Raw genomic sequence first — 23089 nt, 5'->3', positions numbered from 1 at the left:
CTGTTGTTTCTTGTCGACAGCCTAGTCCCGCTCTCAGCATTTCCTTTATTCTTACTTGATCACAGAACCCCCATTTCACTAATCCACTCTAATAAGTATATATATATTTTTTCCATCTGAGAAACAATGTAGCTTAATTAAGGCTATCATGGATCAAAGAAACTTTGGGGCCTATTTTTTTGCTGGGGGGGGGAATGGTGATTAGACTTGTTTTTTGACATTCTAGGCTTGAGGGCAGAGTCAGAGCTGTGTATTTATGAAGCCATAGTCTCCTGACCTCATCCAATTTTAACCACAATAAAGCATTTATATATGGTACCATATCTGTTACTGGTCCTTTTTAAGTCACTAAGGAGAGACACATGGATAACACTTTACTCTTCAGAAATCCCATGGTACAAAATGAGTTTGGTTTTACATGCCCTAATCTACACTGTATCCTATGCTTTCTCTCTTACTGTAGGACACACATAGCTCATCACCAAGAAAAACTGCACAGGAGAATCAGTGTATTTCACCATCTGCATAAACTTTTTAATGTAATTTAAGAAAACTACGAGCGCTTAACATGATAGTTCAAAGATAACAGAAATTCAGAATGTAAGGTGTTACTAAAGTTCCAAAAAGGCATCGCTCTCAGGTGTCTCACTAGAATACGGTCTGATGTCCCGAATTAACGTACGTTGTATTTCATGGGGCTGTGGTAGGGAGGATTACAAATGAATCCCGTGGTCTGTTGACAAAGGGTGGCCCGATGGCCTGTTCTGAGAATCTGGTTCTGAATGAATAAGCTACCACACTGCAAATGGTCCGTGAAATACAGAACCCCACTCAGAGAAAAGCCCAGCAGAAGTCCTTCAGTGCTCCCTTCAGTAAGCTCTACGGCACTCATATGACCCCCACGCCATGCTCCCGTCTTCTTTGGTCCATGAAGAGGGGTCCTGAAGGGAAGGGGCGTCTACCCCCTCCTCTGGGGCGAGGGGCACCACCTTGTGCGGTAGATCATTGGACATGGTCATGAAAGGGGTGAAGGGATACGGGGGTGGGGTGGGGTACCCCGGCACATGATACAGATCCTCTAGTGCATGCAGGGAGTAGGACTGAGCCCCAGCTAGGGGGGCCCCCCAGCTGGAGCTCCTGTGCTGAGTGCTGGTCCCAGACTCCAGCTGGGAGAGACATCCTGTGCTGGGCGGCAAGGTCTGCGGGGTATCGGCGGGCACGGGATCTGCCTGGCTGAGACCATCGGGCACCGTTTGCTCCCATGAGTCCCTCTGAGGAGAACGGAAAGGTCACTGGGGTTAGTCATTAGATGATACTCCGACGTGGACAGATTTCCTCACCAACACTGGCTATGGTCAGACCATGGCTTCCAGAGGGGACTTGGTGTCCCCTCTCTGCTGTTCCAGCTTCCTTACCAGGCACCTGTTCTCTCTGGTGTCTAATACCAGCGGTGAGAGTTTTTGTTCCTTTCTTACTCTAGAATTAGATTCTCTATATTTATTACAATTCCTTTCCCCAGAAAACACCACTAAAGGAGTGAAAGGAGGGAATAAAACAAACATTTATACAGCATTTTACCCATTACGACGTACTATGTCTTGCATTCTTTTTAAGATTCACCCTACCCGGGGGCCTAGAATGCCGTTTCCACAGTGGGGACGCCAGCGCTGGCCGCTCCTGGGAGGAGTACGTCTCTAAACTACATGGTGGGCTTTTGCCCTCAGAGAGCCAAGAGGTAGAACTTCCATAGGCTTAGAGCTGGAAAGACTTGGGTTCACTTCATGGCTGTGTCACTTACTAACTTTCTCACTCTGAGTACCTCACTTTGTTCATCTGTAAAATGGGGCTTTAAGAATTGTATCCTGAGTCGTTGCAAGTATTAAAGGAACAAAGGCACACAGGAGTTCCCGGCTGGAGGAGGTAACTCCATAAGGTTAATTCACCCCCTTTTGTCTAAAATCCCATCTTTAGAGATTCATTCCTCTGTAGTTGAAGGCTTTACACTTTTCTGTAAGTTGGGTGTTGGTATTCTTCAGATCTTTAGGAACTCACCACTTTGTTAGGATTGAGGAAGAACAAGATTCTATAGGGTAGAAATATTGTGGGAGAGGGCGCAGGGGGACTGGGAGGTTAGGAGACACCTTGGTGGCCTGCCCTGGCAGATTACAGCCTAGTCTCGTGGGAGATGTCACTTCAGTGAGCCTTCCTTGTGTGCTGCGGGAACGATGGGGGAGCGTCTGGCAAAATGAGTTGAGTCCTAACAAAATGGATATAAACTTGCCTTAGAGTTGTCCCCTCCCAAGACCCTAGACAGACAGACCTTGCGGGGGTCATGGTCTGCGTGGATTTTGAGGAAGGGCCCCTCTCGGAGTGTATCCTGGGAGAACAGCCTCAGAGGTGTGCCGGGCAAGCCAGACCTGACTTCCACCTGGTTACCAAGCGCAATGACCGGCCAGACCTCACCTTACTCCCTAAATGGGAGACCCCTGCATACTCACAAGCACGAAGTGCGTGGGGTCCCCAGGGAAGGGTGGAGGCAGGAGCGGCGGCAGGGGCGAGGTGCTGAACAGAGAGCCGGTGCTGGGGGTCAGGCCGGGCGGGGGCCGGTGGTCTGCGTAGGGCTCCGGGAAGTAGGAATCCAGGAGGGCCGGGTGGCTCTGCCCTGCGGGGGACTCACAGGGAAAGGGCTTCGCCGGTGAGGTGCAGATGTCGTTTGCAAACTGTTTCGTGTTGTGGAAATCCGAGTCAGAGAGGAAAGATCTTCTGACACCATAGTAACCTGACGTTACCGGTGAACCTGTTGCCAAAGGAAAAACAAACTGGCAACAATCTCTCCATGGGAAGTCCAGGCAAATCTGTTGCAGCTGAGACCCTCCACGTGGGAAACGGTCTTTTTTTTTTTTTTTAATTCAAATTTTCATTTAAATTCTAGCTAGTTAACATACCAGTGCAAAATTGGTGTCGGTAGTAGAATTCAGTGATTCATCACTTACATACAACACCCAGTGCTCATCATAAGTGCCTTCCATTTTTTTTTTTTTTAAGTTTATTTGTTTTAAGAAAGGGAGCACCATCTGGGAAGGGACCGAGCGAGGGGGAGAGAGAGAATCCCAGGCAGGCTCTTTGCTGTCAGGACAGAGCCCATTGTGGGGCTCAATCTCACAAACCTTGAGATCATGACCTGAGCCGAAATCAAGAGTCAGACACTTCATCAGCTAGGCCACCAGGGTGCCCCAGAAGTACCCTCCGTAATGCCCATCACCCATCTAGCCCATCTCCCGCCCACCTCCCTCCATCAACCCTCGGTTTGTTCTCTAACGTTACGAGTCTCTCATGGTTTGTGTTCCTTTCTTTCCTTCCCCCCTCCAAGTTGTTCATCTCTCTTGGGGAAACCGTCTTTCTAACATGGGCTGAACACCAAAGCAAACATTTAAATAGAGAAATGTCTTGAAAAGCATTAAATATTGCTGCATTGCCCCTTTTAACTGGTCCAGCCCAAATAACTAATATGTTTAAAATTCATTCCGCCTTTGGAGAGGAGCTCATTGGAGACGGTGCCGTAACTTCTCATTCGCTCACTCCAAGTGCATTTACTGTGCACTTTCTGTGTTCCAGTCACTGTGCTGGGAAAAGTTTGGGCTTAAGGAGACAAGGAAAGGAATCCCTTGACGTTTACATTATATGAAATGAAGCGTCTTTTTTTTTTTTTTACAGCTTCTGAGCTCTGTCCCCATAGACTCAAGACTGCTAACAACAGGCTGCTTCTGGGTGTGTTATCCCAGATGCAGTATCTCTAGATAAGGCGATAGGATAACCCCACCCCCAAATCAGAGGTAGGCTGTCTGCTGCTTCCACCTCTTTGTATACTGACCTTTTATCAGATGTCTCATACCTAGCAGGCATCAAGAAATGGCTTGCTTGCTTTGGGATGCTAGAGCTTCTCTGCAACCAAGTCAGAAAGAGGACTGCCAAAAAATGTGTTTGCTGGCTTTGAGGAGTCTGGTGTTATTTGCTGCCCTCTTGTGTCCATGCCGAGTCCCTGACTCAGCTCACCTGGGCCCTGGGCGAGTTTGGGAAGGGAACACCTCCCACAGAAAGCTTCCCTTGGTGAAACCAGGGAACCAGATGAACCTGAGAAGAGTCTCATTTACGGCGGGGCCAGTGAAATGGTTCCATAGGGCAAACGAGGTGTTCGCTAAAGACTTTCAGACCCAGTGGCTCCGCTGTAGCAGGAAACACATTAGCATTTAGAACATGTTCCGGGAGGTAGACGCAAGCTCTGTACAAGTGATGGTTTAATTATTCCAGCTGGTGGTGGATGTGGTCTAATTAGCTAAGATCTGCGCCCTGAGGTCACAAAAGGGCTGAGCTTGTCTTTCTTCCCTTCCCTCAGCCAGAGTGGGAGCTCTGTCCCACCCACTCTCTCCTTCTCCTCCCCAGAGATCATACCCCTTTGTTATCGTGACACAGTCATCCCTTACTCCACCGACACAGGACTGTGGCCCTTGACACGAGGTGTGGAACTTTATAGTACGCTCACTACTCCCTCAGCTGAGTTGGCAGCCCTCTTTCTAATCTACCTGCCAGCTCCATGGGGGTCAGGGCTTATGTCTTATATTTTGCTGTAAATCCAGCAGCATAACACCGTGTTCAACAATTACATGTAAATTTATTCATTCATTCGGAGGATATCAAAATTCCCCGTAGAAACTTACAGCAAATTCTACTCCTTCTACTGTCATCTGAAATTCTATAGCCCCAGACTTCTAATCTGCTCATGAATTGGAAAGCTGCAGTCAGGGGTTTCATCATAAGCATACTTCCACAGGGGGGGAAAAAAAAATATGTGCAAGTGAAAATTAATATCAATAAAGAAAATTCTGTTTCATGCCATGAATTTGTATCCACAGGAGTGACTGAAGCTGAGGATCCAAGTCTTCTAGGATCTCATGTCTATATTCCCAGTTTCCAAATAAAAACAACCATGAAGAAAAGAAAGAAAGGAAAAAAAAAAAAACCACACAAACCCTTGTGCTTTCTTAAGTGTATATTTTTCTCCTTAAAAAGAGGAGGAATAGTTCTGGAAAGTACGGGAAGCTGCAAAAATTTCCTTCTATAGGAGGGAGCAGACGTAGCCAGATTCCAGGGATGATCAACATGTTTGCGAAACACAACATACAGACATTCAGATATGCAGGGTCTCCTTTTGGCCCTTATTCCTTTTCTTATCCAGCTGCGAAGCTTCCTAAAATCATTTGAGAAAGCCTATGCCATCTCCGAGTTTGGGCTCTGAAAGGAGCGTGTGTTAGTGTGCACATGCGTGTGCACGTGTGCATAGGCATCCCCAACACTTTTGCTAAGAATCAGAACGCCCCTTTCCCACCTCTGCAGGAGCACTGGAGGACACAGATGTATTGAAATGAATACCAAATGCTTAAGGTGCCTGATGTACAGAGAGCCCTCCATAAATGGTAGTTTCTTCACCTGCCTTTCTGTTTCAAAGCAGGCGCATAATCTATCGGATCATGGTCCCAGAATTGTGCACATTTTAAAACCGTATCGAGGGCCTGTTCCTGCTTTCGCTCACTAAGCTTCTGCGAGGCCAGGGGTGGAAAGGCCGCCTTCAAGACAGAATGAATTCTAAACTCAGGAGTGATGGAATTAGGTCTGTCTTCACTGATTTTCTGTTTTAAAAACAACTTGTTTGAAAAAGGAAAATTTCGGAGGTGCTGTAAGGCAGTTATAAAAGAATGGAAACCCCAATGCCGGACTGAAACTCAAAAAGGGAATTAAGTAACTGCTGGTTGAACTTCAGCACTCACCTGGCATCTGGGCAAACGGAGACGGGGAGTTGCTGACTCCGCTCTGGAAGGCAAAGAGAGTGTTAGTATTTGCTTTAGTTCCGAGTTCAAATTTAAAAAAAAGAAAAGATTAGGGATACATTTGATAAGGTTTATATCCTGATAACATTATTTGGGGGCTGAACTGGGAGGGCAACCTAGGTTAAGAATTCAAGTATCAGAGGGGCGCCTGGGTGGCTCAGTCGGTTAAGCGTCCCTCCGACTTCAGCTCACGTCACCGTCTCATGGTTCGTGGGTTAGACCCCTGCATCAGGCTCTGTGCATCAGGCTCTGTGCTGACAGCTCAGAGCCTGGAGTCTGCTTCAGATTCTGCATCTCCCTCTGTCTCTGCCCCTCCCCTGGTCATGCTCTCTCTCTCTCTCTCTCAAAAATGAATAAATATTAAAAAAATAAAATCTTTAAGTGTCAGAGTACAAAGTTTTATGAGGGACAGAGTTAGAAACCAAAGTTCGATTCTAGTAAACATGACGAAAACCTCAGGCTGGATGAAATGGAATAATTTGTACTTCATTTTTTTTTTTTACTGTTTGTGGTAATATCAAATATATACCATGTGCTTTATATACACACATACGTATGTTTGGCATTTGGCTTCAGCACTGAGTGGTCACTGTTTTACGGTCTGCCTTTATGTAGAATCAAAGCTCCAGCCAGAGGAGGGACCTTGACTGTGGCTTGTGCTCAGTGCCCAGAACAGAATGTGGTTCATAGTAGACACAATAAAACTGTGTGGAATAAAGATACAGTCCTCAAAGAGCCCACGGTCTAGTGATCATGGGAGGTTGGGGGATGTTGTCTGTTTGGTTATGTCCCCTCAGAAGATGTATGGGAGTCCTAACCCCAGTACCTGTGAATGTGACCTGATTTGGAAATAGGGCCTTTGAAGACACAACTCGTTAAAGTAAGGGGAGGTCATACTGAATGAGGGCGGGCCCTAAATCCAGCGTGACCGGTGTCCGTATAAAAAGAGGAGAGAGAAACACAGAGACACAGACACAGAGGGGAGAAGGACACGTGAAGACAGAAAGTAGAAGTTTGAGTGATACAACGCCAGGCTGAGGACCACCGAGGACTGTGGGCCGGCAACAACCAGCAGCTGGAAGAGGCAGGGAGGGGTGCTTCCCTAGATCCTTCAGAGGGAGTCTGGCCCTGCTGATACCTTGATTTTGGACTTCTAGTCTCAGAACTGTGAGACAGTACGTTTCTGGTATTTTAAGCCACTCCGTTTGTAGTTCATCTGTTACTGCAGTCCTGGGAAGCTAACGCAGAGAGTGACAAAGACACAGACAACTCAGGGGAGTGTGTGAGAAGTGGCCTGGTCGGGAAAAGGTGGAGTGAGGGGGGCACCAAAGCTGGTATTGGGGATGGGGTGAGGAGCACATCCTGGGGCAGGTGATACCTAAGCTGACCTCTGAAGGAAGCGTGTCCGGGGATGCAGAGTCTTAAAATATACAACTGTAATTCTTATTTCTCATCGTTTTAGTCCATATACAATAAGTTTAACCCTTCTTCCATATATGGCTCTCCAAATATTCAGAGACAATCCATCATTTCCCCAAGGTCTTAATCAGTTCGGGCTTCTCTACCAGCAAATACCATGGACTGAGGTGGCTTAAACAGGAAACATTTCTCCCAGCTCGGAGGCTGGAAGGGTGCCCACGTGATCAGGTTCTTGGTGGGGAGACCTCTCTTCCTGAGTGGTTTGAGCATGGCCCTCTTCTCACTGTGTCTTCATGTGGCAGAAAGAGAGATCATCTCTCTCATGTGTCTCTTCCACGAGGGCACTGATCCCAATCACAAGGGCTCCACGTTCATAACCTAATCAGCTCCCAAAGGCCCCATTTCCAAACACAATCACATGGCGGGGTCAGGGCTTTAACATATGAATTCTGAGGAGTCGACGAACATTCAGTTCATAGCACCAAACTGGAATTCAATCTCGTCCAAGCCAAAATGTTCTCCAACCATTCAGAAGTAGCACAAGTTAATTTGAGCGAAGACGACTCTGGACCCAGAGTGTATGTGTTTGAATCCCAGCTCTGCCTCTTATTAGCTGTGTGATCTTGGGTACGTGAACATCAAATTGTATCACACCTGCACGTAGGTATGCACATATCACGCAAGCACATAGAATAGCTCCTGGCATCGAGTGAGCAGGAAATGAGTGCTAGTTACATAGTGCTTATCACTCACATGCGTTCTTATGCCCCTTCAAATCTATGGCAAGTTCCTCTAAACATGCTCTGATTTATGTGTCTTCCTGTTCAGTAAGTTAACACTTTTAAGTGGCAGAAGGGAACCACGGGCAGGCAGGGCCAGGGGAGCCTACATCTCTATGGGAAGCAAAGGAAGAAGCAGTGATTAAGCACAGAAGCCCTTGTGTTTGGGCACAATTTCGCATGTTGCGGGGCCCATCTTATCCTGGGGTTCCTCCGAGTCCCAGCTCTGTCTGGCTGGGTGTTTTCTCGAAGGCGGGCACCAAGGCCTACACCCTCTGGCTTCTGCGTCCGCCTCCTTCCGGGTGTCTGTGGGCTGTGTCCTGAATGCTGGCCAGGGGAGATGTCCTGCTCCCCTTCTCCCACCTTTTCTCCCTGCCTGCTACCCTTAAGCCGCTCTGGCCAAGGCTGGGCCAGGCCGAAGGCTTCTGTGAGACGCAGACACAGGCCCAACCTGATGGATGAAAGTGTCAGCACCCTATTCTGCTCTCACACGGCTCTTCGTCCAAGCCTCTTCCCCAAGGCGTGGATAAGGCCCAGTCTACGCCCTACACATCTCTGCTGTGAAAGCTTCCCTGTCATTCACCTGTGCCACGAGCCAGTCCCGGGGATCTCCTCACACCCCTTCTCCTTCTGCCCAGGCCCCCTCACTCCCGTGGAACTGGAGTGCTGTACCCTCCCCCAACCCAGATTCAATACCCAAAGACCCTACAGCAGTTTCCCAGTTACGGGTCTCATTGATTTTGTTTATGACTCGATGAAAAGAAGCCTCTCGTGTTCATTTCTCCTGCACAGTTTTGCTTTCTACCTGCTGTGGAAATTACCAGTGTGTTTTCATTGTTTATGGTTACCCACAAAATTTTACCTTGTGTATTTAACAAAGACTACGGTCGATACCTGAAAACTCCCACTGACAAAGTCCTCGGAACATTGGCTCTCACTAGGCCTCTCCCTAATTTATGTGACTGTGCTATTTTCTGGCATTTTAGGTTGTTTCTTTATATTGCATCTTTCCAATTAGACATCATAATTATCATCATTTTTTAAAAAGTTTACTTATTTATTTTGAGAGAGAGACACAGAGAGAGTGAGCAGGGGAGGGACAGAGCTAGAGGGAGAGAGAGAATCCCATGCAGGCTCGGAGATATCAGTGCAGATCTGACTTGGGGCTCGATTCCCTGACTGTGAGATCATGACCTGAGCTGAAATCAAGAGTCAGACGCTTCACCGACTGAGCCACCCAGGCTCCCCATCATCATTTTATTAAGTAAATCTGTATTAGATTTACTTATGTATTCACTATTTTCTTTGCTTACTCTTCCTCCAGACTATTTTTTTTTTTAGGATTCATTTTCCTCCTTCTGGAGTAATCCTTCAGGGGCACCTGGGTAAAGCCTGTTTGAGATGCTCTCTCCCTTCCTCTCGGCCCCTCACCCCCTCTCTCTAAAAAGTAATCCTTCAGAAAATTCCTTTCTTGTAGGTGATGTTGGTGGTAAAATGCTTCAGTTTTTATTTACCCTGAAAATATCATTTCTTTTTCTCTTGTACTTCAAAGGGAACATTGCCAGGTTCACAAATGTAACTTTATAGTTCTTCCTGTCTCACCACTTCAAAGATGTCACCCCACTGTCTCAGCTTCCATGATTGCTCTTGACCTTATAGTTATTCTTTAGACAATTTTTCTTTCCTTTATGCTTTTTAAAAAGAAATTATTGTGGAAGTATAGTTGAATACAATGTTACATTGGTTCCAGGTGTACAAATGTAGGGGTTTGTCAATTCTACACATTACTCAGCGCTTACCCACGGTAAGTGGAGGTGCCCTCTGTCACCATACAATGTTACTCTAATTTATTGACTATGTTTCCTGGGCTGTACTCTTTTTCATCCCTATGACATTCATTTTATAACTGGAAGTTTGGACCTCTTATTCCCTTCACCTATTTCACCCATCCCCTCCCCCCATATATATCTATGTTGAAAGTCTTGGACTGCTTCCAAGACACTTGGACTGCTTCCATAAGTTGGCTATTGTAAATAATGTTGCAAGAAGCGTAAGGGTGCATATATCTTTTTGAATTAGTGTTTTTGTTTTCTTTGGGTAAATACCCAGTCATGGAATTACTGGATCATATGGTATTTCTATTTTTAACTTTTTGAGGAACCGCCATACTGTCTTTCACAGTGGCTGTACCACCTTGCATTCCCACCGACGGTGCACAAGGGTTCCCTTTTTCTCCACATCCCCCCAACAATTGTTTCTTGTGTTTTTGATTGTAGCCATTCTGACAGGTGTGAGGTGATATCTCATTGTGGTTTTGATTTGCATTTCCCTGATGATGAGTGATGTTAAGCATCTTTTCAGGTGTCTATTGGCCATCTGGATGTCTTCTCTGGAAAAAAAAAATCTCTTTAGGTATTCTGCCAATTTTTGAAGTCTCTGCTTTTTAATATACTCCTTTGTCTTCAAATTTCTTCAAAGTGACCTCATTTTAACTCTGGAAAAGTTTCAACTGTCCTCTCTTTAAATATTGTCTTGTCTGTATCGTCCTCATTCTCTCCTTCTGGGGCTCTGTGAAGATGTTTGTTAAACCTTTACCTTCACCCTCTATACCGAAAACCTCCCATTATACTCTCTATATCCATGATTTTCTGTTCTATCTTTTGGTATAAATTGCTATCGACTTCTTCAGAAATACATCCAGTTCACTAATTCTTTCTTCAGCTAATTTGTTTTATTTATTTATTTATTTATTTGTTTATTTATTTATTTATAAGTTTATTTATTTTGAGAGATACAGAGACAGTGTGAGTGGGGGAGGGGCACAGAGAGGGAGGGAGAGAATCCCAAGCAGGCTCCACACTGCCAGCACACAGCCCAATGTGGGGCTCAAACTCACGAAGCTGCGAGATCATGACCTGAGCTGAAACCAAGAGTTGGACGCTCAACCAACTGAGCCACCCAGGTTCCCCCTCATACATTGCGTTTTAAACATTTTCAATGAATACATATTTTTTCATTTATATAAATTCCACATGATTTTTTTTAAAAAAATCCACCACCTAGTGATTTCTGTTAGTCTCTAGTTGAATGTTTGCTACTTATTAAGTGACTGCGTATTTTGTATTTGGTAGTTCTGATACCTAAAAGCTTTAGGCATTTGAATGTATTGTTTATTGTTTATGCTGACTCTCACTCATCCTGGTTTGCTTCCTTATGCATTTGGCAATCTTTGATTGAAACTCATATCTGGTTAACCTTCATCTGTGAAAATCTGGGGTTCTAATTTGAGATTGTTTTCCTCCAGAAGAGTTATGTTTGTATTTCTGGGAAGCCAGCTCCCTTCCCGGTTCCCCGGTTAATCTTGGAGTCCCAAGTTCAGCTCCAACTTTGGCAACTGTTTAAGGACTGTCATGCATAAAGCTAACTTGGACACCTGTTCTCAGGGGAACTTGCCTTTTTGGTGTGATCACCTTCTCATCATTCAGTGTCTTAATTTCTCATCAAACAGTTTCCCCAGCCTTCCATACCAGCACTCCTTGTCCCTCTTCCCCCAGCCTTGGAGACTTCCCTTACTTCCTGCCAAGTCAACAAACCCTTACTAAAATGTGTTTTATGCAGGACCCAGTTTTGTTGTGGGTGAGATCTCCCCACCTCCAGACCATCTAGTCTGACCCAAACAATTGAGTACCTAAATATTGAGTACCTAAATTAGACATAGATACCTTTCTGATTTTTACACAGCACAAAATATTTTATTTTCTCCTGATTTCCAAATTCTCTCACAGAGATTTAAATTACAATAGAAGTAATTCATAAACCCATACTTGCCATTTCATAGACAAACTGTTAAGCATGTGCCCAGATGTGTTATATGTATTATCTCATTTAATTATCACCACAGTCCCTAAAGAGAGGGAATATGATTCTCATTTCAACGATGAGGGAACTGAAGAGTAGAGAAATAACCCAAGTTCCCAAATGGGTGGAGGTGATGGTGATCGTGGTGGATGGACTCAAATAAGGACCTTTGGAATTTCCGATCCTATTCATTAACTAATATGCCATGCTGTCCTCCAAGCATTTTAATATCTCAAAAATAAAAATAGAAAAATTTCCTATGTAGTTAATTTTTTTTAAGTATATAGGAGACTTGGGGACATCCAGAGAGAGCATGTAATTATACCAAAGCTCACAAAGAAGATTGCCACTTTCCTGTCTGACACCTACATATATATATATATATATATATATATATATATATATATATATATATATCCTTAGTCCTCCAATGGATATACGATTTTGGGGGGTCAGCTTTACTGAGGTGCAATTTACATATAATAAAATTCCCAAATTTTAAACATACAATTTGATGAATTTTGACAAATTTTGACAGACTCCTGTGACCCACCACTATAATCATGACCTAAAACATTTCCATCAGATTAGTTGTTTTATAGCGATACTGAGCACTGCCCTCTCTGTGGTGGCCTGGGAAATATTTAGGGGGGTGGATATAAAAGGCAATGATCACGCACCCTGTCAGCTGGCCTCACAGAACATAGAACTGAGTTCCAACGGCTCTGTGTAGGGACTGGAAAGGATCTCCCTGGACAGAGTTCAGGGCTGGCACTTACTCCCCATCTCCTTCTCAGACCTCACAGGTTGAGGAGGAACAGGCTACCACGTGAGTCTTTAGTAGGCACCCTCGCTGTCATCGCACGTGTGAAGGGAAAGCTCACGTCCCCTTCTTCCTGTTTCAAGATACTATGTTCATATAGTTGCCTCTGATCATATGAATTCTCCAGAAATAATATTGAAATTAATACTGAAGAGCCCATAACTTTTGACCAAGCAAGATGGTATATAATTTTTATTTTGCATATAGCAAACAACAGGATCTCACAATGCCAGGTAGCCAAATTCAGAGGTTTATATTTGAATGAAATTTGCCAGTCTGCAACTTCCTGTAGCTAACACAGCAGCCTCACAGCTGCCCCAAAAGCCCCTCCATGAAAATGAGTTAATTTGAACTAATGGGTCATCCAGGTAGTGAAGTGATAAGATTAGGAGTTTCACCTTGAGTACATTTATTGTCATTTTTATGACCCAATAATATTTTCGGTTGCCAATCTGGTTGAAGAAATATACTGAAATGTATGAGGAAAAGATCTCCGGCCAGTATAAGATTTTTCACAGTTATTTAATTTATTTCTAAATTCTAATGACATACTTTAGAATGTGGCTCTTTAATCTTAAAGATAATTGCTACTAATTAGTAATTATTACTAATTACTAATAATAATCATAGCCACTCGTGGATAGCTGGGCTTCCTTTTAAATTTCTATTTGTTTTTGAAAGAGAGAGAGAGAGAGAGAGAGAGAGACAGAGAGACAGAGAAAGAGGGAGGTACAGAAGCAGGCTCCAGGCTCCCAGCTGTCAGCACAGAGCCCCATGAGGGGCTTGAACTCATGAACTGTGAGATCATGACCTGAGCCAAAGTCAGATGCTTAACTGACTGAGCCACCCAGGTGCTACCCAGGCACACAGGCACCCAGCTGGGCTCCCCTTTAAAGGAATTCATAGCAGTCTATATATTTAATACCTCATTGTCATCACACCTATGGTTGAGAGAGGGGTTGAGGATACTATACTGTACATTCTAAAACCTTGTTTTAATATCTGAATTTAGGGGGACCTGGGTGGCTCAGTCGGTTAAGCGTCCGACTCTTGGTTTTGGTTCAGGTCATGATCTCACAATTTCGTGACTTCGAGCCCCATGTCGGGCTCCAAGCTGACAGTGTGGAGCCTGCTTGGGATTCTCTGTCTCCCTCTCTCTGCCCCTCCCCCACTTTCACTATCTCTGTCTCTCTCAAAATAAATAAATAAACTTAAAAAAAATAATATCTGAATTTAGACCCATCATAAGTCATACGATTTTCCTCCAGCTTTGAAATTAAGGTAAAGTTAATGCTGGATGTAACACAATTGGTCTTTCAGTGGATCTCCATGTTAGGTTGGAATATCTTCTTCTTCCAGAAGAGAATGGGCATAGAGAATCAGATGCCTTACTTAATGTGAAACCATGCAGTAGAACCAGGGGCATTCTGATTGGTGTGAAATCTTATACTGTGAATAAACTATACTAACCTTGCTCTGATGAACTTTATTAGTTTTGCAAAGTTTGAAACAGGTTTTGATTTGTGGGCCACTTATCTGAGTTCCATGGTAATTAGCCATAGGTAAGAAAAATATTCCACAGTGAATAGGAACTATAGTTAGAAGCATCTACCATGTGCCAGGTGGTTTCTATAAGGCTATCTTATTATAAACTAAATACTATCACCTCGGTTTTACAAACAAGGAAACTGAGCATCAGAGAAGATAAGTAATATGCCCAAGATCCCATGTCTAGTAAATTACGGAACTAGCTGTAAACCCAGAGTCTCTGCCTCCCATATTTCTGCTGTCAAGCTCTCAGTGACCTAACAAGCAAGTTCTCTGCACATGCCCCTTCCGTCAAACCAGATATTTCCCGGGCACCTCTGATGTGCATGTCACAGTGCTGTGTAGACAAAACGCCACTCAGAGGCTTGGATTGGGATCCACTTAGGGAGACAAGCCAGTTCGTGGTAGATTAAATATGGTCACAGTTTCTTTGCAGCCCACCCCCCCACCCCCCATTAAGAAGTGGAGTCTGTCCCGCTACCCCTCAGGTCTAGGATGGTTTTGCAACTTTCTCTGACTAACAGCATGTAGCAGAGGTGATGATGTGTGCACTTCAAACTCTAGGCATCAAGAGCACTTGCAGCTTCACCTTTGCTTGAAATCCTGCCTTACGATCTCCTCTTCAACAAGTCAGTCTCAGCTCCTGGAGTATGACTGACTGTGGAAGTGAATTCCATCATTCCTGCCGAGGGCCAGAACTGACTGCCAGATATGGGAAGGAGGCCATCTTGGACTTGCAACATGGTGGAACCTCTGGCTAAGTGCAACCGCATGACTGAGCCCCGAGGAACATCTGGCCGACTCACAGGATTGTGAGAAAGAATATGTAAGTCTCATCACCTCCTAAGGTTAGGGGAGGTTCTCATGCAGCAATAAGTAGCTGATGCAGATGTACCCAGGAAAAAGTAACTCTCAGATGCCAATCCAGGCTAGATTATACAATGTGGAGGCAGATTGGAGGGGAGTTACTGCCTTGGGGAAAGGTGACTGAGTCCGTTATATTGTGGGAGATATTGGAGTCCTAGTTTCCAAGTGCATGGTACATACTCTACATATTTAATTGATTTAGTAAAAATGTATCATGTGCCTAGTATGCATCAGGATTGTGTAATTTCCAGAAATAAAAAGGATAGGGCATGGGTTCTGTTCTTAGGGAGCAAACAGTTTCATAGGGAAGACAGTTGCGCAACTGTATAAATGGGGTTGGGAGGACTAGCATTTCATGAATATTTACTTCATGCCAGATTCTGTACCAAGCAGTTGACATATATGGGTGTGTGTTTCATCGTTTTTATTAATGGCTCCTATTTTTGTGCTTTGTGTCTTCTGCTCTGCACTAAATGATTTGTGCAACATTATCATTAAATCCTCACTAATGAAATAGATGGTTGTAAGTTATTATCTCTAGACTACAGACTGCAAAACTAATGGACGGTATAATGGACTTGTCCAAGGTTGCAAAGCCAGGAAGGGATGTAGCTTGATTTAGTGCAGATGGGGGGTGGGGGGTGGGGTGAGCATGAGGGCTGGGGGTGGAGGTGAGTTGCTGTCTTGGGGGAAGGTGACTGCAGACACTATATCGTGGGAGGTATCTGAGTCCAGTTTTGAAGGATGAAAGGAGATCAGTAAGCAGACAGGGTAAGGGGCATTGTACTTGAGGAGACAAGCAAAGGCTTGAATGTGAGGCTAGCATGTCACAGACATGGAAATGTGTGCAGGAAGTGTGCAGAGAGAAAGCTGAAGAGAAGCTGGTGGAGGGTGTGGGAACCAGCTTATAAAGGGTCCGGTAGCAGGCAATGGTCGTGGAGAAGTTCCTTAGCTATGCAGACATAGTGGTAGTGGTATTGTAGGAAATTTAAACTGGTGCTGAAAATGATGGGTCAGAAATGGACGATGGGTGAGGGCAAGGGCTCTTGTAACTGAACAGAGGTCCAGCAGTGAGGGTCTGATGGTTCTCCTTAGGGGAGGAGTGTCAGGAGGCCAGCAGGTGATTTTTTTTTTTTTTTTTCAAACTCTCTTTGGCTTTGTGTTAGAGCCTGCCAAGGGTTGATCCTCGCCGTGGGAGTGTTGAGGGCTGCTGGCCACCTGTCCCAGTTGTACCAGTTCCCAGGGCTCTTTCTCTCTTTTCTTCTTTATCACCACCTTCCCCACTGATGCTTGGGTATAAAGAGGGGGCTGGCCCTTCTCCCTCATGCTGTACTTTCACAAAGCAAAAACCCCTACGTTCTTAAATGATTTGATAATATATTGTATAGGTCCAATCCCGAAGCCAATAAACATTTGTGAGGAAGGAATATTGACAGATGTATCCTTAAAAACATTTGCCACATGTCTACAAAGCCTAGATTACAGAGGAGGATTTATCTCGCGAAGAAACAGCTCATCTGGGTTTGCGCAGTTTGTTTCCATTATCACCAGCCTCTGGCAAAGTAGGTACTATGTAATCGATATAAAACAGAGAACATAAAAGGGTTAAATGATTTGCTTAAGGCCTTCAGATGTATAGAGTTAAAAGGAACACTAAAAGTCTTGTTGAGGTTCTTTCTTGGGGGAGGGGATTTACCAGGAGAACATTAATGTATGCATTTTTATAATAGTGCTTATAAATACTGAACACAGATTTTGATGTTCATTGACTTGTTGGTATAGCAACTTAATTTCTTTCTAATAAAGTGTCATAGAAAAATTCTGGAAGACTGTACATGAAACTCAGTATGGGAAATAGAACAAGGGGGATGGGTAAGCAGGAGAGGTCATGGACTTCTATTATTTACTTTATACCCTCTATTCTGTTTGAAAATTTACCATGCATCCTTTTGTAATTAAAACACCTAGTTAACAAAAGTTTAAAAACAGAATTCAGGTCCTTTCTTTATTGCAAATCTCAAAATTAAAAAAAACAACAACTGTGATTCCAAGTGTCTTACATTTCTGGTGTATGGACTATTTTACGTCCTCGGGAGAGCTAACACAGTTATACAACTCCAACCTTCTGACAATTTCTTGAAATTCTACTGTTAAAACTCTCCTGCTTGGCACAAAACTATGTCCAGGCTGTCTCTGTGGGAAAGTGATTTCTGTTGCCTAAGTTACAAAAGGAAACACTTTTTTTTTTTTACCCCCCGGTGTGCCTTTGGAATGCTATTTGTATTTATATAGCTAAGTAATAACAACGGCAGCCACTGGGATGCTCGTTGATAAATGGTCCTGCACACCATGGCCAGAATAGAATCTGCAGAACTTTAGCCCTTCCAGACGGACTTGCCATGGCGGTTTCACTGCAAACCTGATTATTTTTGCAAGCTGCGTGAAAGAATTCACCACCAGGAAATATTTTAGATTTCGTGATAGTTAAACAACAACAACAACAACAACAACAACCTCAGAACCAATAGAGCAGCTGAAAAAATAAGTTGCTTGCAAAAGGTCTGCCTTTATTATTATTATTTTTTAAGAAATTCTGCAATTGTGAAGGAGCAGGTGGTTGGGTGGAGAACATCCAGAGCCCTGGAAATGTGGTTCAGTTCTATAAACAAGTCAGGATAGTGGGCTAATTAAAGTCAGACAATGGGCTATTTTGAAAGGCATAGATCAAGCATTCATTCAAATGAGTGCCAAGGACATAATATGTACCTCTTGTATTCAAACATTGGCATTTTGAGTTTAGAAGGCATTGCCTGCTCAGAAAAAAATTTTTTTTTCTTTTTTAATTCTTTCTGGGCTCATGAAGGGGGTTGGTTGGCAACGTTAACAAGCAATATGCAAAGCGCTGAGCTGTAAGAGGGAGCAAAAGGTTAGGGGCAAGACACTCCCAGGGTGGACCCTGATCACCTCGAAAACATTACAAATAAATGGAACATTACAAATAAATGGATCCGTCTGCTGGCAATTCAGAAAAAAAGTAGCAAGGGCAAGTGAAATGTACTTATTAAAGAAAAATTATAGTTTTCCTAAGAGATTTAGTAATCACCACAAAGAGAGCAAGTACTTCTAAAAAATAAGAAAAATAAAACACTAGCAAAGCAGAAAGACACACACTGGGTCATCCGATGGCCATCTGCTGTGCGCAGGCAACTGGGGAAATCTTACTGAAGTAAAGTCACATTGTAGGATGAGAGGTGACATAATTAGGAGAGTTTATTTTGAGAGAGAGAGAGCATGGGAGGGACAGAGAGAGAGAGAGAGAGAGAGAGAGAGAATGAATATCCCAGGCAGGCTCTGCATTAGTACAGAGCCTAACACGGGGCTTGAACTATCAAACTGTGAGATCATGACCTGAGCCGAAGTTGGATGCTTAACTGACTGAGCCACCCGGCTGCTCCAAAAATAATTTGTATAGTAAGTTTTAAGAAAGCAGGGAAGAGAGTATGGGTATTTCTTGCACTTTGTATGTCTTCAGAGCTTGGGACCACTGTCCAAATCGTACCCTTCTTCTAATCATGGATTCAATTTAACATATACATGCTCTGTTCTTAGATTTGACCAGACAGTGCTGCAATGGCTGTGATTTCTTCCTTGAAGAAGGAGGGTGTGGCCAACTCCCTAAATTTAAAGCATGGATAATCAGTTCGTAGTCTTATTTACAGCTGCTTCTTTCTTCTTTTGGCGTCTTCATTGTTGTAGCACCACCATTAGAATACCATAGTGAAGTAGCCCAAGATATAAACTGGCCAAGTTCTAGTAGGTTTGGGGAGGTATTTCTGGATTAAAATTAGATTTTGATATCAGTCAAGGCTTCTGTCTGTCGTTAGCATGGAATACTAAAAATTGGCTTAGTGTCTAGGAAATGAGACCATTGGTGGTCCCCTCTCTTCATCTTTTCCCATACTTTCATAAGAAGTTGACAGCACAAGGAAATTACTCTCCCCTTTCCTTAGTGGCTATTATATTTGTTAGGAATATGCATAGGAGCCTTTAGCGTGTAAAACTATGGGAGACCGCATGGAAACTGGGAGAGCATCTAAACGGTGGATCACCAGGGACAGCAGGCCAACTCAGCTGGTAAGCTCTGCTTTTCCCCAGGTTCATGGATCTCTTTCAGCCCTCAAGAGGGAGCCAACAGGGTCTCTGCCTTCTCACGTGGTGGAGTGGCATTCTATATCCATTCCCAGGACCAAGCCAGAGGATACCAGCTTCTCAGGCTGCTAGATAATACTAAAGAAACCGCACTTCATTGAAAGTCATAGCAGGAGAGTAAGCGATAGGGAAGAAGAAAGGTCAGGGAGAAATGGGTTGGGTGAGGAAGGACCTAGGGATCTCCAGGAGGGCAGCAAAGGGTGCTGCAAGGTCAGATGGTATGCTGTGACTCCGGTTCAGGAAATGTTTTCCTCTTTTTATAGAGAGGGCCAGGTGCCATGGTGAGCCCAAGAGACCAGAGGTGCAGGAGTGGTGGGGAATGACAGGCAATATTCTGGAAGCAAGTTCTAGGACAGAGCTAGAGATAGGTTCTAGAAGGAAATTAAGAACTTTTTGTGTCTAGTTCTTTCTAGGATGTCTGGGTGTCACGGGAAAGGAGAGTGCTGCTTCTGGTTCAGGCTGGGTGTGGCATCATCTAAACAACCTACAGAAGCACTGCAGGGATGGGCGGGTTGAGAGGGAGCAAAGGTCATGACCAAGACCCAACGTCATGTATGGAATCTGAAGCAGAAGCCCTGAGGCAAAGTGGTTATTCCAAAGCTAGTCCTTCCTTGGACCAGAAATGTAAATTAAAAAGGCAACAGGAAGCAATCCAACAAACCTGGGTCACATCTAAGCTCCATCACTTTCTATCTGACATTTACTCTTCTCATCTGAAAAACAGATGTGAGTGCCATCCTCTCAAGGCCACTGGGCTTCTTGTTGATAAATGACATATATTTTATTATCAATGACATATATTTTATTTTTTAAAAAAATTTTAAGGTTTATTCGCTTTTGAAAGAGAGAGACAGAGCACAAGTAGGGGAGAGAGAGAGGGAGACACAGAATCTGAAGCAGGCTCCAGGCTCTAAGTTGTCAGCACAGAGTCCAACACAGGACTCGATCTCACGGACCATGATCATGACCTGAGCCAAAGTTGGACGCTTAACCGACTGAGCCACCCAGGCACCCCAATGACATATATTTTAAAGTATATAAGTGAAAATATTTATAAGTCTATCAGTAAATGACAATGATTATTATTAAAAATTCTCATCTGCCCCGGAGAGAACTGAGGTGACAGAAGGAGATCTGGGCTTTGAAGTCACCTCAACTGTCTCACCCATACTGATCTTTGACTAGATATTAAAGTTAGTGTCAGAACATTTGCACTGTGCATAATTGGTCTTGGGCTTTATGTGATTTTTCTGTTCCCTATTCCCTTGAAAACTCAACTTGCAAAGCTCTACCTGAACCAGAGGAAAGGAGATATATCTTTCTCAGAACAAAGAGGGGTTCAGCTTGGCTTTGGAAGTTGGGGAGAGGGTGTCAGTGGGTGGGACATGTTCTGAGGTCAGGAAAAGCTATCAAGTCAAATTGAATACTGAAATGGGAAGAATCTAACCCTCCCCTTCTACTCACAAGGACACTGAGGCCCAGAGAGAAGGAAGGAATCGCCCAGGACCACTGAGAGCCAGAAGGAGGGGTTGAAACAGACTGAGGAAGGAACTTTTCTGTTTTGATGTAAAAGAGATGTCTTGGATGTGTTTTCCAAAGCTTCAGAGAAACCAAAGAGATCTTGAGATGCTATAATAAACAGTTGCCAATTCCATATATATATATTTTTTAACACTTCACAAGAAATCCAAATGCAACTCACAGATACGGACATCCCAGTGTTTATACTCGGTGGTAACTGAAGTGTGCATGTGATTGATACTGCAAAACAGCAGCTGGATATATAACTAAACAAAACTCTAGCTAGCAGTCTTGATCGAAAGGCAGACAGTTATGATGGATGGCGCTAGGCAACACACATCTGGCTCACAGAGGCTCGCCATCTCTCCGTAAAGATCAAACACTTCCAATTACCCTATGCCATAAATGCACTATCTGGCACTCACTTACCTGCTGTTACTCCAAATTTGTCATCGATATGTACTATTGTCAGGCTTCTTCCTGTGTTTACAATGTTTTCCTTCCAGAAATAATTAGGACATATTGTGAACCAAGACACCCAGCTGACAATATGGCCTTATCCTATGTGTTCGGGGCATGGACATTTTATCAGCTCATTTAAATGTAAGGATTTAGGAAAATACACAAAACAAAAGCAATTGTAAGTAGTTATGATGTGGAAAGCAAACATTCGAGGTTGATGTGAAAGAATCATGACAAGTGGAAACAGTTAACTTTTGGTTTGTATATGTATAATACATAGAATTCAAAATATAATCCAAATCCATTTCCCACTTGGGATTTATCTCCTTAACATTTTCTTTAGTTCAGGCCTTCCAAAACACCTCAGAAGTCTTCATGTATTTTCCCTCACATTTACATAGAATATTAATTTAAAATAACTTTCATATCTATTTCCTTGTTGGTCCTCACTATAGCATATTTTGAGGAGTGAGCAAGAGAGTGATTAGGATGTCCATAAACCAATAAAATAGACTGAACAGCAGACCCTGATCCCAGGCTGTTCATAATCTCTTCCAAACTGCCTTGTAAGTCCCCATTCTGCGGCACAATTTTTACTGCAAACTGATCTCTGCTTCCTACTTAGTAAGTTGAAAATTTCCCCCTCATGCCAGCTGTTATGTACTCAAGGCTTTTAAATGAATCTTTATGATAGCTTAAGAAAAACTTGATTAGAAAGCTCAATAGCCTGCAAATTGTTCATTGGATTTCAAAGCAAAATGAAAAATTGTGGCTATGAGCCTCACTGCGTCTTCTTGTTAAATCCTTTTTTTCCTGTACTATAAATAACTGAGAGTTAACTAAATTTTGTGATGTTATTAAAATTTTTCAATGATTTGCTTTTATGAAACTCAAGTGAAATAGTGTAATTGAAAAAAACATGCAAGAAAAACCTACATCAAAAGTCTCATTATTTATATTTTTTGGTACTAGATGTGGGTGAATGGCTCACAGTTTAAATATTCTGCTAGAAAATGTAGGAGTGTGGTAAAGGATGACCCAGAAAGATTTGAGAAAGAAAGAGAAAAACCATTATTTAAAAACAGATGTCCACAGTAATAGTGTGAAACCACAGGATCACGGCTAAGATGTATAAAAATGGTTTTAGGTCCAGTCTTTGGTGAAAATCTCTTTGGGGAAAGGGATTTCTTTCTCTTTGATTCCTACTGCAAAGATGTGAAAAACATTAAAACATTTCACGGTATCAAAAACAGATGTTCTGGAAGGAAATTGCGGTAACGATGGACTAACACAGCCTGTGTAAACTTATCAAAGTGTTGTCGCAAAGAAAAGAACACCAATTTGGGCATCAGATGGATACTTCCTAAAGGATACTTATCCAGAGGGAAGTAGCTTTCATCATATATGTGCATTAGCTTCCTAGATCTGCGGTAACAAATGACCATAACCTGGGTGGCTTAAAGAGTCAGAAATGTCTATCAGTTCTGGAGGTCAGAAGCCCAAATCAACGTGTTGCTAGGTCTGTGCTCCCTGTAGGACCCTAGGGGAGAATCCATTCTTTGCCTCTTCCAGCTTTTGGTGGCCACCCACATTCCTTGGCTTATGGCTGCATGACTCCAGCCTCTGCCTCCTGACCCCACTGCCCCTTGCTCTTTTGTGTGTCTTCTCCTCTGTGCGTGTGTCTCTCTCAAACCCTCTCTTAGAAGGATGCATGGGATTGC

At 43.5% G+C, this 23089-nt stretch overlaps 1 protein-coding gene across 3 annotated transcripts in view; it reads right to left on the bottom strand.

Annotated features, from left to right (window-relative positions):
- Positions 1-508: 508 nt before the first annotated feature.
- Positions 509-23089, bottom strand: part of CD1H11orf53 (chromosome D1 C11orf53 homolog) — a 72097-nt gene continuing 49516 nt past the window's right edge. For 2 of the 3 annotated variants that reach the window (XM_045038265.1, XM_045038263.1), the window contains exons 3-5: positions 5823-5865; positions 2499-2797; positions 509-1271 (exon numbers count right to left, since the gene is read on the bottom strand). In XM_045038265.1, the coding sequence (XP_044894200.1) occupies positions 870-1271; positions 2499-2797; positions 5823-5829 (708 nt within the window). In that variant the 5' untranslated portion in view covers positions 5830-5865 and the 3' untranslated portion in view covers positions 509-869. Of the gene's footprint in view, positions 1272-2498; positions 2798-3871; positions 4971-5822; positions 5866-23089 lie in introns of those variants that run through there. The other variant, XM_045038264.1, reaches the window with a different exon arrangement.

The sequence above is a fragment of the Felis catus genome, chromosome D1 (assembly GCF_018350175.1).
Source record: "Felis catus isolate Fca126 chromosome D1, F.catus_Fca126_mat1.0, whole genome shotgun sequence".
NCBI classification, from domain to species: Eukaryota; Metazoa; Chordata; class Mammalia; order Carnivora; family Felidae; genus Felis; species Felis catus.
This window is presented reverse-complemented; position numbering and strand designations above follow the sequence as displayed.